Here is a 16,280-nt window from a genome sequence, read left to right as displayed (position 1 = left end):
AGTCAGTCAGTCAGTCAGTCAGTCAGTCAGTCAGTCAGTCAGTCAGTCAGTCAGTCAGTCAGTCAGTCAGTCAGTCAGTCAGTCAGTCAGTCAGTCAGTCAGTCAGTCAGTCAGTCAGTCAGTCAGTCAGTCAGTCAGTCAGTCAGTCAGTCAGTCAGTCAGTCAGTCAGTCAGTCAGTCAGTCAGTCAGTCAGTCAGTCAGTCAGTCAGTCAGTCAGTCAGTCAGTCAGTCAGTCAGTCAGTCAGTCAGTCAGTCAGTCAGTCAGTCAGTCAGTCAGTCAGTCAGTCAGTCAGTCAGTCAGTCAGTCAGTCAGTCAGTCAGTCAGTCAGTCAGTCAGTCAGTCAGTCAGTCAGTCAGTCAGTCAGTCAGTCAGTCAGTCAGTCAGTCAGTCAGTCAGTCAGTCAGTCAGTCAGTCAGTCAGTCAGTCAGTCAGTCAGTCAGTCAGTCAGTCAGTCAGTCAGTCAGTCAGTCAGTCAGTCAGTCAGTCAGTCAGTCAGTCAGTCAGTCAGTCAGTCAGTCAGTCAGTCAGTCAGTCAGTCAGTCAGTCAGTCAGTCAGTCAGTCAGTCAGTCAGTCAGTCAGTCAGTCAGTCAGTCAGTCAGTCAGTCAGTCAGTCAGTCAGTCAGTCAGTCAGTCAGTCAGTCAGTCAGTCAGTCAGTCAGTCAGTCAGTCAGTCAGTCAGTCAGTCAGTCAGTCAGTCAGTCAGTCAGTCAGTCAGTCAGTCAGTCAGTCAGTCAGTCAGTCAGTCAGTCAGTCAGTCAGTCAGTCAGTCAGTCAGTCAGTCAGTCAGTCAGTCAGTCAGTCAGTCAGTCAGTCAGTCAGTCAGTCAGTCAGTCAGTCAGTCAGTCAGTCAGTCAGTCAGTCAGTCAGTCAGTCAGTCAGTCAGTCAGTCAGTCAGTCAGTCAGTCAGTCAGTCAGTCAGTCAGTCAGTCAGTCAGTCAGTCAGTCAGTCAGTCAGTCAGTCAGTCAGTCAGTCAGTCAGTCAGTCAGTCAGTCAGTCAGTCAGTCAGTCAGTCAGTCAGTCAGTCAGTCAGTCAGTCAGTCAGTCAGTCAGTCAGTCAGTCAGTCAGTCAGTCAGTCAGTCAGTCAGTCAGTCAGTCAGTCAGTCAGTCAGTCAGTCAGTCAGTCAGTCAGTCAGTCAGTCAGTCAGTCAGTCAGTCAGTCAGTCAGTCAGTCAGTCAGTCAGTCAGTCAGTCAGTCAGTCAGTCAGTCAGTCAGTCAGTCAGTCAGTCAGTCAGTCAGTCAGTCAGTCAGTCAGTCAGTCAGTCAGTCAGTCAGTCAGTCAGTCAGTCAGTCAGTCAGTCAGTCAGTCAGTCAGTCAGTCAGTCAGTCAGTCAGTCAGTCAGTCAGTCAGTCAGTCAGTCAGTCAGTCAGTCAGTCAGTCAGTCAGTCAGTCAGTCAGTCAGTCAGTCAGTCAGTCAGTCAGTCAGTCAGTCAGTCAGTCAGTCAGTCAGTCAGTCAGTCAGTCAGTCAGTCAGTCAGTCAGTCAGTCAGTCAGTCAGTCAGTCAGTCAGTCAGTCAGTCAGTCAGTCAGTCAGTCAGTCAGTCAGTCAGTCAGTCAGTCAGTCAGTCAGTCAGTCAGTCAGTCAGTCAGTCAGTCAGTCAGTCAGTCAGTCAGTCAGTCAGTCAGTCAGTCAGTCAGTCAGTCAGTCAGTCAGTCAGTCAGTCAGTCAGTCAGTCAGTCAGTCAGTCAGTCAGTCAGTCAGTCAGTCAGTCAGTCAGTCAGTCAGTCAGTCAGTCAGTCAGTCAGTCAGTCAGTCAGTCAGTCAGTCAGTCAGTCAGTCAGTCAGTCAGTCAGTCAGTCAGTCAGTCAGTCAGTCAGTCAGTCAGTCAGTCAGTCAGTCAGTCAGTCAGTCAGTCAGTCAGTCAGTCAGTCAGTCAGTCAGTCAGTCAGTCAGTCAGTCAGTCAGTCAGTCAGTCAGTCAGTCAGTCAGTCAGTCAGTCAGTCAGTCAGTCAGTCAGTCAGTCAGTCAGTCAGTCAGTCAGTCAGTCAGTCAGTCAGTCAGTCAGTCAGTCAGTCAGTCAGTCAGTCAGTCAGTCAGTCAGTCAGTCAGTCAGTCAGTCAGTCAGTCAGTCAGTCAGTCAGTCAGTCAGTCAGTCAGTCAGTCAGTCAGTCAGTCAGTCAGTCAGTCAGTCAGTCAGTCAGTCAGTCAGTCAGTCAGTCAGTCAGTCAGTCAGTCAGTCAGTCAGTCAGTCAGTCAGTCAGTCAGTCAGTCAGTCAGTCAGTCAGTCAGTCAGTCAGTCAGTCAGTCAGTCAGTCAGTCAGTCAGTCAGTCAGTCAGTCAGTCAGTCAGTCAGTCAGTCAGTCAGTCAGTCAGTCAGTCAGTCAGTCAGTCAGTCAGTCAGTCAGTCAGTCAGTCAGTCAGTCAGTCAGTCAGTCAGTCAGTCAGTCAGTCAGTCAGTCAGTCAGTCAGTCAGTCAGTCAGTCAGTCAGTCAGTCAGTCAGTCAGTCAGTCAGTCAGTCAGTCAGTCAGTCAGTCAGTCAGTCAGTCAGTCAGTCAGTCAGTCAGTCAGTCAGTCAGTCAGTCAGTCAGTCAGTCAGTCAGTCAGTCAGTCAGTCAGTCAGTCAGTCAGTCAGTCAGTCAGTCAGTCAGTCAGTCAGTCAGTCAGTCAGTCAGTCAGTCAGTCAGTCAGTCAGTCAGTCAGTCAGTCAGTCAGTCAGTCAGTCAGTCAGTCAGTCAGTCAGTCAGTCAGTCAGTCAGTCAGTCAGTCAGTCAGTCAGTCAGTCAGTCAGTCAGTCAGTCAGTCAGTCAGTCAGTCAGTCAGTCAGTCAGTCAGTCAGTCAGTCAGTCAGTCAGTCAGTCAGTCAGTCAGTCAGTCAGTCAGTCAGTCAGTCAGTCAGTCAGTCAGTCAGTCAGTCAGTCAGTCAGTCAGTCAGTCAGTCAGTCAGTCAGTCAGTCAGTCAGTCAGTCAGTCAGTCAGTCAGTCAGTCAGTCAGTCAGTCAGTCAGTCAGTCAGTCAGTCAGTCAGTCAGTCAGTCAGTACATGTTATTTTATATGGAGAGATTGAACCTTATTTTTATTAGCTCAGCATTTTATATTAAGAATTTAAGAATCGTGTCCAATATGTCTTATTTATTAGCATCAAGATCACCAACCAATTGGGAACATGCATCATTTTCAAAAATATTTTTTTTTGAAAAGTACACCAATGAAATAGTACGTAAACGTATTACATTGTGGTATGTTGCCTTGTTTTCTACCATTAAAAAAATATTTAATAGTGCCTTTCCGCAAGGCGAGTGAAACGGCCTCTGACGTAAGCGGCGCGCTGTGACGTCACGATCCAGTACCGCATGGAGCTCTGCCAGCCGTTGTGCATCAGCCGTTGCTAAAAACCGATTGTTTATTATTCATGATCGCGAATAACTTCGAAATGACAGAAGAAAGGTTCAAAACGGCACAGTCAGACAATCTACCATGTGTAGATGTCATCATTCTTGAAAAATGTGACTTTTGTGGCCGCAGAAATTAGCGGATAACAAGCAAGTTTGTAAGTGGCGTCCTTTATATACGTGCAATGTACTGTAACGCATAGTATTAGGATAACAAAGAACCTGGATAGATATCACATCACTTTCAACATTTCCTTCTAGACTGATTCCCCTATTAAAGAATAACATTACATTCTCGGGCTTTCAGCACTAACATAAACATATAGGTAGCATTATAGTACTAGTCCGCTTCTGTGGTGTAGTGGTTAATGTGTGCCACTCCCCGAGGCCCGGTTTCGATTCCCGGCTCTGCCATGAAAGTTGAAAACAAATAGTACGAGGGCTGGAACGGGGTCTACTCAGCCTCGGGAGGTCAACTGAGTAGAAGGGTTTCGAATCCCACCTCAGCCATCCTCGAAGTGGTTTTTCGTATTTTCCTACTTCTCCTCCAGGCACCTAAGGCCACGGCCGTTTCCTTCCCTCTTCCTTGTCTATCCCTTCCGATCCTCCCATCCTTCCACAAGGCCCCTGTTGAGCATAACAGGTGAGGCCGCCTGGGCGAGGTAATGGCCCTCCTCACCAGTTTCATCACCATACTCAAAGTGTCACGTTCCACGGCACTACCCTTGAAGTGGTAGAGGTGAAATCCCTCGCTGAGTCCGAGAGAAAACCAACCCTGAAGGATAAACTGATTAAGAAAGAAAGAAAGATCATAGTACTGTAGGTATATAACCAATCATTTCTGAAAAACAATATATATTTATGGTTGGGGCAACTGGCCTACCCACTTCCGGGGCCCATGAAAGAGAATTAAATATCTTTGTGGAGGGAAAAAGTTAAACATGATAAAGATAAATGTGACTTCATCTAGTTTTCACAAGTTGGGCTGAGTGGTTCAGACGGTTGAGGTGCTGGCCTTCTGACCCCAACTTGGCAGGTTCGATCCTGGTTCAGTCCGGTGGTAGTTGAAGGTGCTCAAATACGTCAGCCTCGTATCGGTAGATTTACTGGCACGTAAAAGAACTCCTGCAGGACTAAATTCCTGCACATCGGCGTCTCCGAAAATCGTAGAAGTAGTTAGCGGGGCGTGAAGCCAATAACATTCATTACATTTGGCTTTTAACAAGCTGAGCATATCAGGAAAGAAAAGTGTCCTGGTGACATTTTAGTCGCTCAATACAGAAATGTCTTTGGGTGCTGTGACTTTGTTTCCTTTTTTTTTTTTTTTTTTTTTTTGCTGTTTGCTTTACGTCACACTGTCACATATAGGTCTTATGGCGACGATATGGGACAGGAAAGGCCTAGGAATGGGAACAAAGCGGCCGTGGCCTTAGGTACAGCCTCAGCATTTGCCTGGAGTGAAAATGGGAAACCACGGAAAACCATCTTCAGAGCTGCCGGCAGTGGGGTTCAAAACCTTCTATCTTCCGGATGCGAGCTCACAGCTGCGCGCTCCTAACCGCACGGCCAACTCGCGCGTTATTTTTACTCTTCGGTTTATTGACTTGGCTTGTATAACCTAAAACTTAGGCTAAGTTGGATAATGTTTTAAACACCTACATCACTATTTTCACCTGTGTGCAATTATGTTATTTATTTCATTAATATTATGATAATTATTATAATTGAGCATTGTTAACTTATAAGACCCCAACAGACAAGCATTCGTTTTGTGTAGAGTTATACATTTGTTAAATACACGTTGTTTCCTTTCATGATGTACACGCCTATTCTTTGTTACATTATAGAGTATTTAGATATAGCCTAAATTTCTTTACCAATTAAGCTCTTCAATAAAGACATACATAACTGTCCCATGCCAAGATATATTGGTAGAATTAGAGCTGTCAAAATGGTTCATAACCCCTTTGATTTATTATCTTGATATGGATCACCCAAAACATAGGTTAGGTTTGGAGAATACTTTAATAATCAGCATTATTTAATGCACTGTTTATTACTTTCATATTCCAAGATGTAATTGAAGCATTTAAATAAAGCATCATACATTAAAATTTTACCACTAGAACAGCTGACATGGAAAAGTGATTTGAAAATTCAAACAAATTCATCTTACGTTAAAATCTTCAAAAAAGTAAACTGTAGACTTTTCCGATATATCACCAGCATTTCTCCGGCTCGCCAAAATCCATTTCCCCCTAGTTTTAGCGTCTTTGAAACATGTATAAACAATTTGTTTGGTATGGTATGCGATGTGCTATTGCACATCGGATCTCTACACCATTTACAAGTTTTCTGCCTCACTGTCTGCGCAGGATTCATTTTAAGTCTAAAATACACCACTCAGATTATTATCCAATGTATAGACCTCGAATTTAACCGTACTAGACACTAACGTAAAGTAGAAATACGCGAAGTGTATCCTGCTTCTCACAGCACCCTATGTGTTATTTCGTCTGCTAATTCAGTCAACCTGTACGATGACGTCAGACCAATGAGATCGCGTACTTGCGTGACGTGACATTTTCGTAGATTTTTATCATGTTTGGAGTTATTATTTGTACATTCTGATCACATTTTTGAATTCTGCATGAAATTTTGAATCAGATTAGCATATTTTTAATTAAAACCCCGGATCATGCATGTTCCCTATTATATCACACAAAGCACGAGCAAATAGCCGTGGTCTCAATTAAAATACCGCCCCAGCATTTGCTTCGTGTGAAAATGGGAAACCACGGAAATCCATCTTCTGGGCTGCTGAGAGTGGGATTCGAACCCACCATCTCCCGCATGTGAGCTCACAGCTGCGCGCCCCTAACCGCACGGCCAACTCACTCGAGGGATGTAGGAGTTGATAAGCATACCCATGAATACATTTTACAAATCCTAATTCTACTATTACCAGCACATTAATAATAATAATAATAATAAATGGCAAGCTAGAAATGGCCTATCGACTGACTCAAAAACCCCTACAACAGGCGACGGCTGTCCTGAAATCTGAAAATGAAACACTGCACAACACTCATCACTCCGGAAGGCCTGTATGCCATGGTGTGTACTGCATGTTTACTAAATAGAAGAAGTTTGACTGAAAAACTGAAGTCAGAGAGAGAAGAATTCTCATAAATGTCTTCGGCTCGGTACTGGAAGATGCGGAATGCTAGACACATCACATTTCAGAGCTCTGCTGCCAGATTCAGAGGCTCTCTGACTATCCTTCCTGCCTGTGGCTGGGGGCAGTAGAATAATATCCACGGTGTTTCCTTCCCGCCGTAGGAGATGACTGAAAGGAGACCCAAGGGCTCTTGGTAAGGCCCTGGACCACGTCCGGCGAAATAGTGACCAATGCTTCCTGTGGAGCAAAGGTTAGTTCGTACATCGATCAGGATAGCAGAGGTGAGTTCTGCAGGCGTCTACCCGCAATGTTCAATAGTGCTTAGGTCCGGGGACCTCGAGAGTCACTGTAAAAAAGAAGACGTTTCCTAGAGGTACCCATAGTGTGAAAGTGGGCACTATTCCGCTGAAACATCTCATTTGCACAGGTCGCCAGCAGAGGGACAACCACTGGGTTGACAAAATGAGCAGTCATTCTTCCCTCAACAATCATTAATGGCGATTTCACAAGAAAGACAATAGCTCCCCAGAATGTAACGCCTGTGTTTGGCCCCGTGTACCTCTCGACAATAAAATCGGCGCGCCTCTCTCTCCCGGTACGTCTTTGGACACGAACACAAAGACCATTGCGGCTAAGACGAAAGTGCGATTTACTGCTGAAGACGACACTATACCATTAATCAGTTCAAAGAGAGCGTTCCCGACACCATGATAGCCTCGTGTGTCGACGTTGTGGAGTCACTGGAACTATTACTGTAGAGACACGGGCTCTTAAGTCAGCAGCACTGAAATGATTATTAATTCTTTAGCACGTAATGTGTCGTGGTGCAGTAGCGAAAATTTCCACTGCTGTTAATCGAGGGACTGTTCGGGATATGCGGATGATACGGTGATCCTCCCACACTGGTATCTGCTGTCCATCGGGTTGGCCCTGTCCCAGGTCTCCGTTCATTTGAGCTCTGCTACCGTATACGTTGTATTGTAGGTGCATTTCTGTTAACACGTTCAGCTACAACCCGCATAGATATCTCTCTCTCACACAGACCAATAATCCGGGCCCTCTCGACCAGCGATAGTTGTTGATTTGCCACTAGAAGCGATGAATAAGCCAGGCCGGTCTCTTAACCGCCGGGCTGGGGAATTAGCCGGCGTCTCCTAGCATTGTACTTTCATCTGGTTTGTTCGTTCTAGTCGCAACACGAAGAATCCAGTACTTCATCTGCAGGGATATAAAAAGGAGGCTAGCCGCGAGTAATTGTCAGTAGTTTTGGAGTGTTGCTATTGTTGTATTGTGGAGCTGGACAGCAATGGTTGGTGTCCGAGTGAGGGAACAGAAGCAGTGCTTGTCGTCGCTGAGCGTACTGGAGTGAGTGCGACGAAGTGCGGTCACCGTTGTTTACTGAAGCAGTGTTATATGTGCTGAGTAGTTCACTGTGTGGAGCGGACACGCGAAGAGATTGCGTGATTGACGGACTTCTCCGGAGTGCGTCATGGTTGCTAACTGACTGTGTGCTCGAACCTTTGCGTGTAAACCTGCTGAGTGGTGTGACTGAGTGTGCGAAGCGAAGTGAAAGGTGAGCTGTCAATCAAGATTACAGAAAGGGTCGTCATTCCACTTAAATACCAGAGCTGGTGACCCGCTGTGAGGAGGACAAGAGACTTTGTAAACAGCAACTAATTACAGAACTGTTGTCATCCGTTCTCAAATATAATTGTGTGTGTGTGTGCGCGCGCGCGCACGAAATGGTCCATTCTACATACAGGGTTTTATTCGTAACAATATGATAAATAAATGAATAAATTCATAAATAAATTAGACACATAGTTTAAAATATATTTGATTACTTATTTTCGTTTAACTCAAATTTTGAATTATTGTTATACTATACCTGAATTGGTACTCCCACGGAGGCTGCAAACGTGAAACTCTGAGGTATAGTGACAAGTCCAACAGTAATGCCGGCAATCAAGTCAGATATGATATTACCCGGGTCAAACCAGGAGATCCGACGGAAGAGAACCTTCATCATTTCTCATGAAGTATTTCTGAAACATAAGATATCGTATACATTTTTTTTACATATTAGCCAAATCCGTCACCCATCTCCAGGATTGCAGCTATATATAAGGGTAGGAATAAATATAAAAATAGACAAGAGCTAATAAGGTACTTTCAGGCTTAGAATTTGCCTCATACCTTTTCCTGCCATTCCTATTAAATTTTCTATCCTGGTTAGGGCTTCCTCCACTCTATTCTCTTCTATCAATTTTACAATACCTATTTTCCAAATCTCAAAATTGTCTCCATTGAAGTACTCTCTGAATTCATTTCCTAATTCTTCTCTCCAACGATACCTAGCTATTTTCCTCTCCTGTACGCTATCGTAAACGATCTCTTGCGCTCCTATCTCTTGAATAATTAATTTTATAGATACTGGCATATGATTTGCCTCTGCCCAATCTTTAATGCTTATCTCTTTGATAATTTGCAAACTATCCCTACAGTATACAACTAGGTCAATTGTACTGCCCCCATTTTCTACTATATAGGTTAGTTTTCCACTCTCATCTCCAAACCACCACCCATTCAATATATAAAGCTCCTCTACCGCGCATAACTCTAGTAGTTTTTCTCCATTTCTGTTACATTCTTTATCCTGGCTATTTCTATTAACTAGTAATACCCCGTCCTCAAGTTGACTATAAACTGGTTTCTTGTCCCCTATCCTCGTGTTAAGATCGCCCATAATAATAATGCTTGCCTGATCATACGTACTTCTCATTCGTCTAATTTCTGTCGCTAAATTGTCAAAAAAATCATTCTGCGCAAATGGGGAGCTCAAAGGTGGATTATATATAAAAGCTATACATATTTCATTCCTCCAATTGACCCTATCTAATATTCTTATCTAGATTAATTCCTTAAACTCAGATTCTAAGAGCTGTATTCTATCTTTTAAGTTGTTTTTGATAACCACTGAAATTCCGCCCGATATCCTTCCTCTATTGGATATCCTTGATCCATATTGACTCCATACGATACACCCTTCTATCTTTAAGTCTTTCTTGTAATCAGCCCAAGTTTCTACAAGCCCAAGGATGTCCATTTCTTCCAGTAGCTCTTTAAAGTCTTCGTTACCTATTTTGCTCCATACTCCTTCAATGTTAACACATGATACCTGTAACTCTAGTTATTTTTTACTTCTATGTTCTAAACTCCCTGACTTACTTCTAGTTATTCTAGATCTTTCGACTTCCATTATACTTCCCTCCGGAGAGCAAATAACGTCCTTCTCAGATAGTTCTTCTGTGAGTTTTAATCTACTACCTGAACCCATCCCCTTCTTCTGAAAAAAGTCTTTTAGACTCACTGACCTACGCCTGGAGGTATCCTCAGCTCCTCCACGCGGCGCCGCTGTTGACATCCGGCTCGCCTCGTCGTTCCTCCCACTGTTATTTAACTCCGCTGGAAGATCTGACGTAGGCTGTTGAATCACCTGTCCGGGGTAATCAACCCGAGCATCGCACGTATACTCTGGAATCTCTTGTGTCATCACTCCTTCACCATGCACTTCCGCTGATGACCCAAACTGCTTACTTCGTTCCTTAAACATATCACCCAGATCACTGACCGTCCACGTTCTCGCCCAGGTATCTCCCATCACATGCAAGCGGTTTCCTCTTATAAATGCCCGTAGATTCGATTTTCTTGCTTGTCGTAAATGGAATTGTAGAACTCTTTGCTCTTGGAGGTTGTTTCTGTCCATATCCCTTTTATCCAAATTCTGCTGCCCTTCAAGTTCCTCGCACTATTCAAAATTCGGCTTGCCATTAATGAGGAAACAAACTTAATTCTAACAGGTCTTCTTCCTCTATTCTTTCCCATCCTATACACATCATCTATCTCCCTTTCGGTACACTCAATGCCTAATTTCTCTCTCATTAGCTTAAGGACTGAGTTCATCAATTCCATCTTAGATTCTCCTTCCGTTTCATCCAGTCCGTAAATAATAATATTTCTTCTCTTCTCCTCCTCCGTTCTTCTGCTATCTCGCCATTGAAGTACCTGTACTTGTTCTTCTAGCTCCTGTATCCTCTGATTTATTATAGCTCTTTCTTCCTTGTCTTCTCTTATCTTCGCCTTTATTTCTGTTAGATCTTTGGTTATGCTGTCCTTCATATCGTTGATTTGTTGGAACTGTGCTTCGAACATTTCTTTGGTCTGGTCAGCGTGAGAAGCATCGCGGACAACTTCCTTGATTTTCTCAATGTCCTCCCATGTCAATAGGCCTGGGTTCATCTCGACGCCTCCGATGACTAATAGAGTAGCCACTATAGCTGCCGCCATCAACAGTTCTGTCAGTCCTATTTCTTTATTAAATCCTGATTTACACTCCGTCTTAATCCACTTGATCCGGTTGTGCCATCGCCCTATCACACTCCTATACTGCTGCACTGTTACGCCCGTATTGCTTTTCCTGCACTTCCGCACCGTTACCACGCACGTCTGCTCACTAGCTCAGTCAGCAAAGATAAGAGGTGGATGGTATAATACAGAATGTGTAAAGAAAAAGTCACAAGTTATGAAGGCACTTAGGAGATACAGGGTGGATGGTGGTCAAGTAGCTAGAAACGAATTTTGTAAAAAAAGGAAAGAATACAGAGAATTGTTAAGAAAGACGAAGTTGGAATGGCAACAAAAGATGGCTGCAGACATAAATAAAAAGTGCAAGGACAATGACAGTAGGAAAGTATGGGATAAAATAAATCAAATAACCAAGAAGAAGTCGGGCTCTGGGGGGACCAGTATAAGTTATAGTACATTGGTCCAGTATTTCGAGAAATTATTGAATAAAGAAAACAAATGGAGAGCTCAGCATGAGGGGATTACTGTTTCGAGGGGTCTGAGTGTCACTCTGCCTGAATTAGATGAGGCTATTTCGACTCATGAAATAAGGAACCTGTTACAACGAACCAAAAAGGGAAAATCAGGAGCTATTTCAGGTATCACATATGAATTTTGGAAAGAGGTGGGAGAACGAAGCGGCATGTTGGAAATTTTGACAAAGATATTCAATAAAATATTCGAGAAAGGGATATTTTCAAAAGCTTGGTAAGAGGGGATTATATGCCCTATATACAAAAATAAAGGGGATAGATTAAATCCAGGAAACTATAGGGGAATTACCTTATTAGATACATTGGGGAAAGTATATACGGGTATACTAGCAAATAGACTAAGGAACTGGGCAGAGAGACATTCAATCCTCTCGAAATTTCAAAGTGGCTTCAGAAGAGGGAGAACACCAGATAATGTTTTTATTGTGAGAACTCTTATTGACAAATATGTAAAGAAAAAATGTGGAAAGCTCTATATTACATCAATAGATTTAGAAAAAGCATTCGATACTGTGAACAGGGGGGGCAGTCGTTACTAGATTGAGACAAGTAGGAGTGTCATGTAAAATGATAAGGGCTATAGAAAAGATATATGCTGAAGTAAAGTGTACTGTGAGAGTCAAAGAAGGAGTAGTAGTAGGAGATATTATTTCTAAAATGGGTTTGAAACAGGGATGTAAATTGCCACCGATTTTATTTCTATTGTTCATTAACGATATACTAGAATTTGAAGTTGAGGAAAGATTAGCACTATCGTGTTTAGAAAATCAGGATATTCCTGGTCTTGTCTTTGCTGACGACATACTCCTGTTCACACTAACGCCAGTTGCAATACAAAAAAAAGTATTGATGGTATCGAGAAGTACTGTAAAGAGTGGAATATGAAAATTAACGCACAGAAAACTAGAGTAATGGTGTGCAAAAACGGGAACAAATTAGCAAAAAAGGAAAAATGGTATCTTGAAGGAGTAAATCTGGAAATAGTTAACAAGTTAGAATATTTAGGAATTATCATATCAGGAAATGGAAATTGGTCTGAACACGTCAAGAGAGCAAAACTGATTGGTACAGCAGCCCTAGCTAGTATAAGAATATTAGATAACAGGATGCCTAATATTGATTTTAGGGTACAAAGAAATGTATACAACGCTGTGATTAAATCTAAAATGATATACGGTTCAGAAGTATGGGGCACAGAAAAGGAAATAGTAATGCTCGATTCAGTCACTAGTAGATTTATTAAAATAATTACAGGCTTACCAATATGTACAGCGAATAGTGGAGCAAGATTAATGTGTACTGACATTAATATAAAAGTGGATATAATTAAGAGATTAATAAAATATTGGTTTAGGTTAAAAAGGGGAGGAGGGGGAGAAATTCTAGATATAGCTTACCGACACCAAATGAGGTATCAGGATGGGTACTGGGCGGGCAACTTAAAGAAAATACTAGAAGGAATTGGGATGGGGAACTATTGGGACAACGATTTAGAAGAAAGAAAAGTCTGTGGGAGAGTGGCACAGAGGGTAGCAGATATAGAAATACAAAGGCTAAGAGCTGAGGGTAATAATAGGAGAACTCTGGAGGAATTCATGAATATATACCCAGGTATGAAAATAATACATGATAAATTAACCAAAAGATCATACAGGGGAATGATATGGTGGTTGATGGGAGTTTATAAAAATAAGGCATTTACAGAAGTTGCAAATACATGTTTATTGTGTGAAAAGGAGTTAGGAAATGCACATTTCTTGAGACAGTGTGAAAGTACAAGAGCATTACGGGTTAAATACTTGGAAGCGGAAGAGATAAATAAAATGGAAAGAGGATCTGAGTACTATACTCTTGTCAAATTAATAAACAGGGAATGAAGAAGGCCAGGGAAACTATCAAAATTATTCACAATTATAAAAAGCTTGTGGGAGAAAAAATGAAATTAGTGCATGAGGGAAGGGGCAGATGCTGCTGAAAAAAAATGAAACAGCGAAATCAGCACGAGTACACATGGTTAAAAGGATATTATGGGACACTTAAGCTACACATACAGGAATGCATGCTAGTATTTCAGGATGAACCAAGTCTCGGCTCTCCGACTTCGGACGACCGAAGTTGGAAGAGGGAGACTCCAAATCGACCAGTTACCGGTACACTGAATAAGAAGTTTAAAATTGATTATAGTCAGTAGAAGAAAACATACGGAAAGTAGTTATCTCTGAAGTATCATCTCTGTATGGGTTAATAATAACGAAGTTTTGTAATCATGTATGTACATAAAACAACTTTGATTCACAGATATGGAACATTATAGAGTTTAACTCACTAATAACTAAGGGCGACAATAATTATAATAAGTTTAGTATTATTTTCGTTTTTTATATCTGTTCAGTTTTGTTCCCTTGTTCCTTAGGTATTGTATATTTCTAATTAGTAGATTCAGTTCATTGATATGTAAGCCGTACTGTATTACTTCTAATGAGATGGTTTGTTGTTTGTCTGCCTGTTTTATTTTACTTTGGTTTTGTTAGTTAGTTTGTTTTGGCTACCTTCTAATGAGATTGTTGGTTGTTTGTCTGCCCGTTTTATTTTATTTTATTTTGGTTTTATTAGTTTGTTTGTTTTTGGCTGCTGACGTACAGTAGAGTTGGAAGAGGGGGGATAGGCCTGACCTATCTCAAGCTAAAGTGTTGATTCGGTACGTCTGCACATGTAAAGTAGAGTAAAGTAGTGAATAGTGTTAGGTTAGAGGAAGTAAGTTGTCAATGAGACAATGAAAGATGAGCCGAGTTATGGAATCCGTCTCGGCAGTGAAATATAGGTGTGACAGCCTACATGTAGAGCTAGGCAATCCGCACACATGTGGGTTGTTACAGGAAGGAGTGGTGAGGAAATAACATTGACAGCTTAAAGGGTCTATGAGGTATCGGTTTCCGAGCCTCATGAGACATGTCTGGTCGTGACATCCCAGGGAAGGGTGGTAGCAGTTCCTCGCCAGGGGTGATGTCGCGGCCAGACAGATTTAGGATAGATTTAGTATATATTCATGTAGTAAAGTAGTTAGTTTAGTTAGGTGGTGTGTTGCATGTGGAGCCTGCGATCCGCCCATGTGCAAGATGCTACAAAGTAGATTTAGAAGTAGTTAAGTAGTATATTCATGTAGTAAAGTAGTTAGTTTATTTAGGTGGTGTGTTGCATGCGGATCTGGCGATCCGCCCATGTGCAAGATGCTACAAAGTAGATTTAGAAGTAGTTAAGTAGTAAGTAGTTAGTGTCTAGCTATAGTCTGTGAGTGTTTATTTTATTGGAACATTGTAACTGGGCGAAAGCCTGTTATGTTCAGTTAAATAAATTCATTCATTCATACTTTCAGGCAACCTAAACACTTGAAATTTGGTATCATAAAACCTAAAACATCCACGATTCCAAGAAGAGTAAAAAAATTTCCAGAACAACTCCATGGTGTTTGGGCTGGAGGAGTTCGAAATTTGAGGCCAGAAGGAAAACGGAAGCGTAATTATCATATCAGTGAGAAACGTTCTTTCAAAAGCGATGACCTACAATTTTCGTTGACTTGAAATATTTATCAACAAAGTTTCAATTATTTCTTAACATCAAACCCTGAGAAGGAGAGAACTTCTCAAGATATTAAGAAGGTAATCAGTATTAATAAATGGAAGGCCAAGCGTGCGAAGTGTAAAGAGACATCTGTATGAAATTTGGAGGTCGACAAGTGTAGGGTTCAGTGCATCGAAAGGGGGAACTGGCTCAGCCTATCAAAGTACCACGAATGAAATAATCTGTTCTCTAGAATATTACGAGATGAGGTCTCTTTGATAAAAGATCCTTCTGTATATCTGTCAATTATGGTCACCGAACAATACTTCACATCACAGCCTGCAAGATCAGATCGAAAACAACCCTCTACAATAATATATCTCTCAGTAATGACCATCAATCTATACTTCACATCACAGCCTGCAGGGTTGCTAGGTAACATGGCGTCACACATTTCGTGTCGCAAATTTTCAGATGACTCCCAGCCATAAGTAATAGGCCTATTTATGTAAAAAATCGAACAGGCTTGTGCTTCACGATAACACTAACAACCCCCACATACGTTCATCTTCCTAGGGTTGGCGTTTTCCCACTAAGGGTGGGGATGTGGGGGTGGTAGGAAAACACTCACCGTATCCCCTGCCTCTCGGAAGAGGCGACTACAAGGGGCCGCAGGGGCTCTTAACTTGGGAACGTGAGTTGGCGACCATGGGCCCTTAGCTGAGTCCTGGCATTGCTTCCACTTACTTGTACCAGGCTCCACAGCCCCCTTGGTCAACTCTTGTTCTTTTACGAATACGTCGGTATTAGGTTGCGATGCCTAAGGAATCTTTCATTTTCATGCCCTTCATCGCACTTATTTTTCTTTGACCAATACCTTCATTTTTCGATGTTTTTTCTCTCTCATTAGTATTAATAGAGGATGGTTGCCTAGTTGTACTTCCTCTGAATACAATAATCACTACCACCACCACCACTAATGTGTTGTTAATTCCGATATTGTTATGCTTACTCACGTCGAGAGTAAGGTCAGATTCCAGGAAGTGGGTGGTTATGTCTCTTTCCTTGGACTGTCACAGTACCCAGAGCCGTCTGGTTTAAACTCCCTGACAGTGTTGTAAATGTATTGGTTTTCCCACCAAATCTGGTGCTTTTAAATACATGTATGATGGGAACTTCATCCGTCTTGTAGGTAGTGGCAGTCGTAGTGGCTTTTAAAATGAAGTACTTGTAAACTAGTGATATACTTCCCATCAAGTTTTGGTATCGACATCAGAGAAATAGTTCAGGAATGTAAAACTTTCATCA

At 42.3% G+C, this 16,280-nt stretch overlaps 1 protein-coding gene across 1 annotated transcript in view; it reads right to left on the bottom strand.

The window, feature by feature from the left end:
* LOC136875943 (sodium-independent sulfate anion transporter) overlaps nt 1–16,280 on the bottom strand; it is a 47,519-nt gene that overhangs the window by 14,136 nt on the left and 17,103 nt on the right. The window contains exon 2 of the mRNA XM_068228270.1: nt 8,405–8,561. Within this exon, the coding sequence (XP_068084371.1) occupies nt 8,405–8,545 (141 nt within the window). The 5' untranslated portion in view covers nt 8,546–8,561. The remainder of the gene's footprint in view (nt 1–8,404; nt 8,562–16,280) is intronic.

This window comes from Anabrus simplex, chromosome 6, assembly GCF_040414725.1.
Source record: "Anabrus simplex isolate iqAnaSimp1 chromosome 6, ASM4041472v1, whole genome shotgun sequence".
In the NCBI taxonomy this organism is placed as follows: Eukaryota; Metazoa; Arthropoda; class Insecta; order Orthoptera; family Tettigoniidae; genus Anabrus; species Anabrus simplex.
The sequence above is the reverse complement of the archived record's forward strand: the minus strand, read 5'-3'. Positions and strand labels throughout refer to the sequence as shown.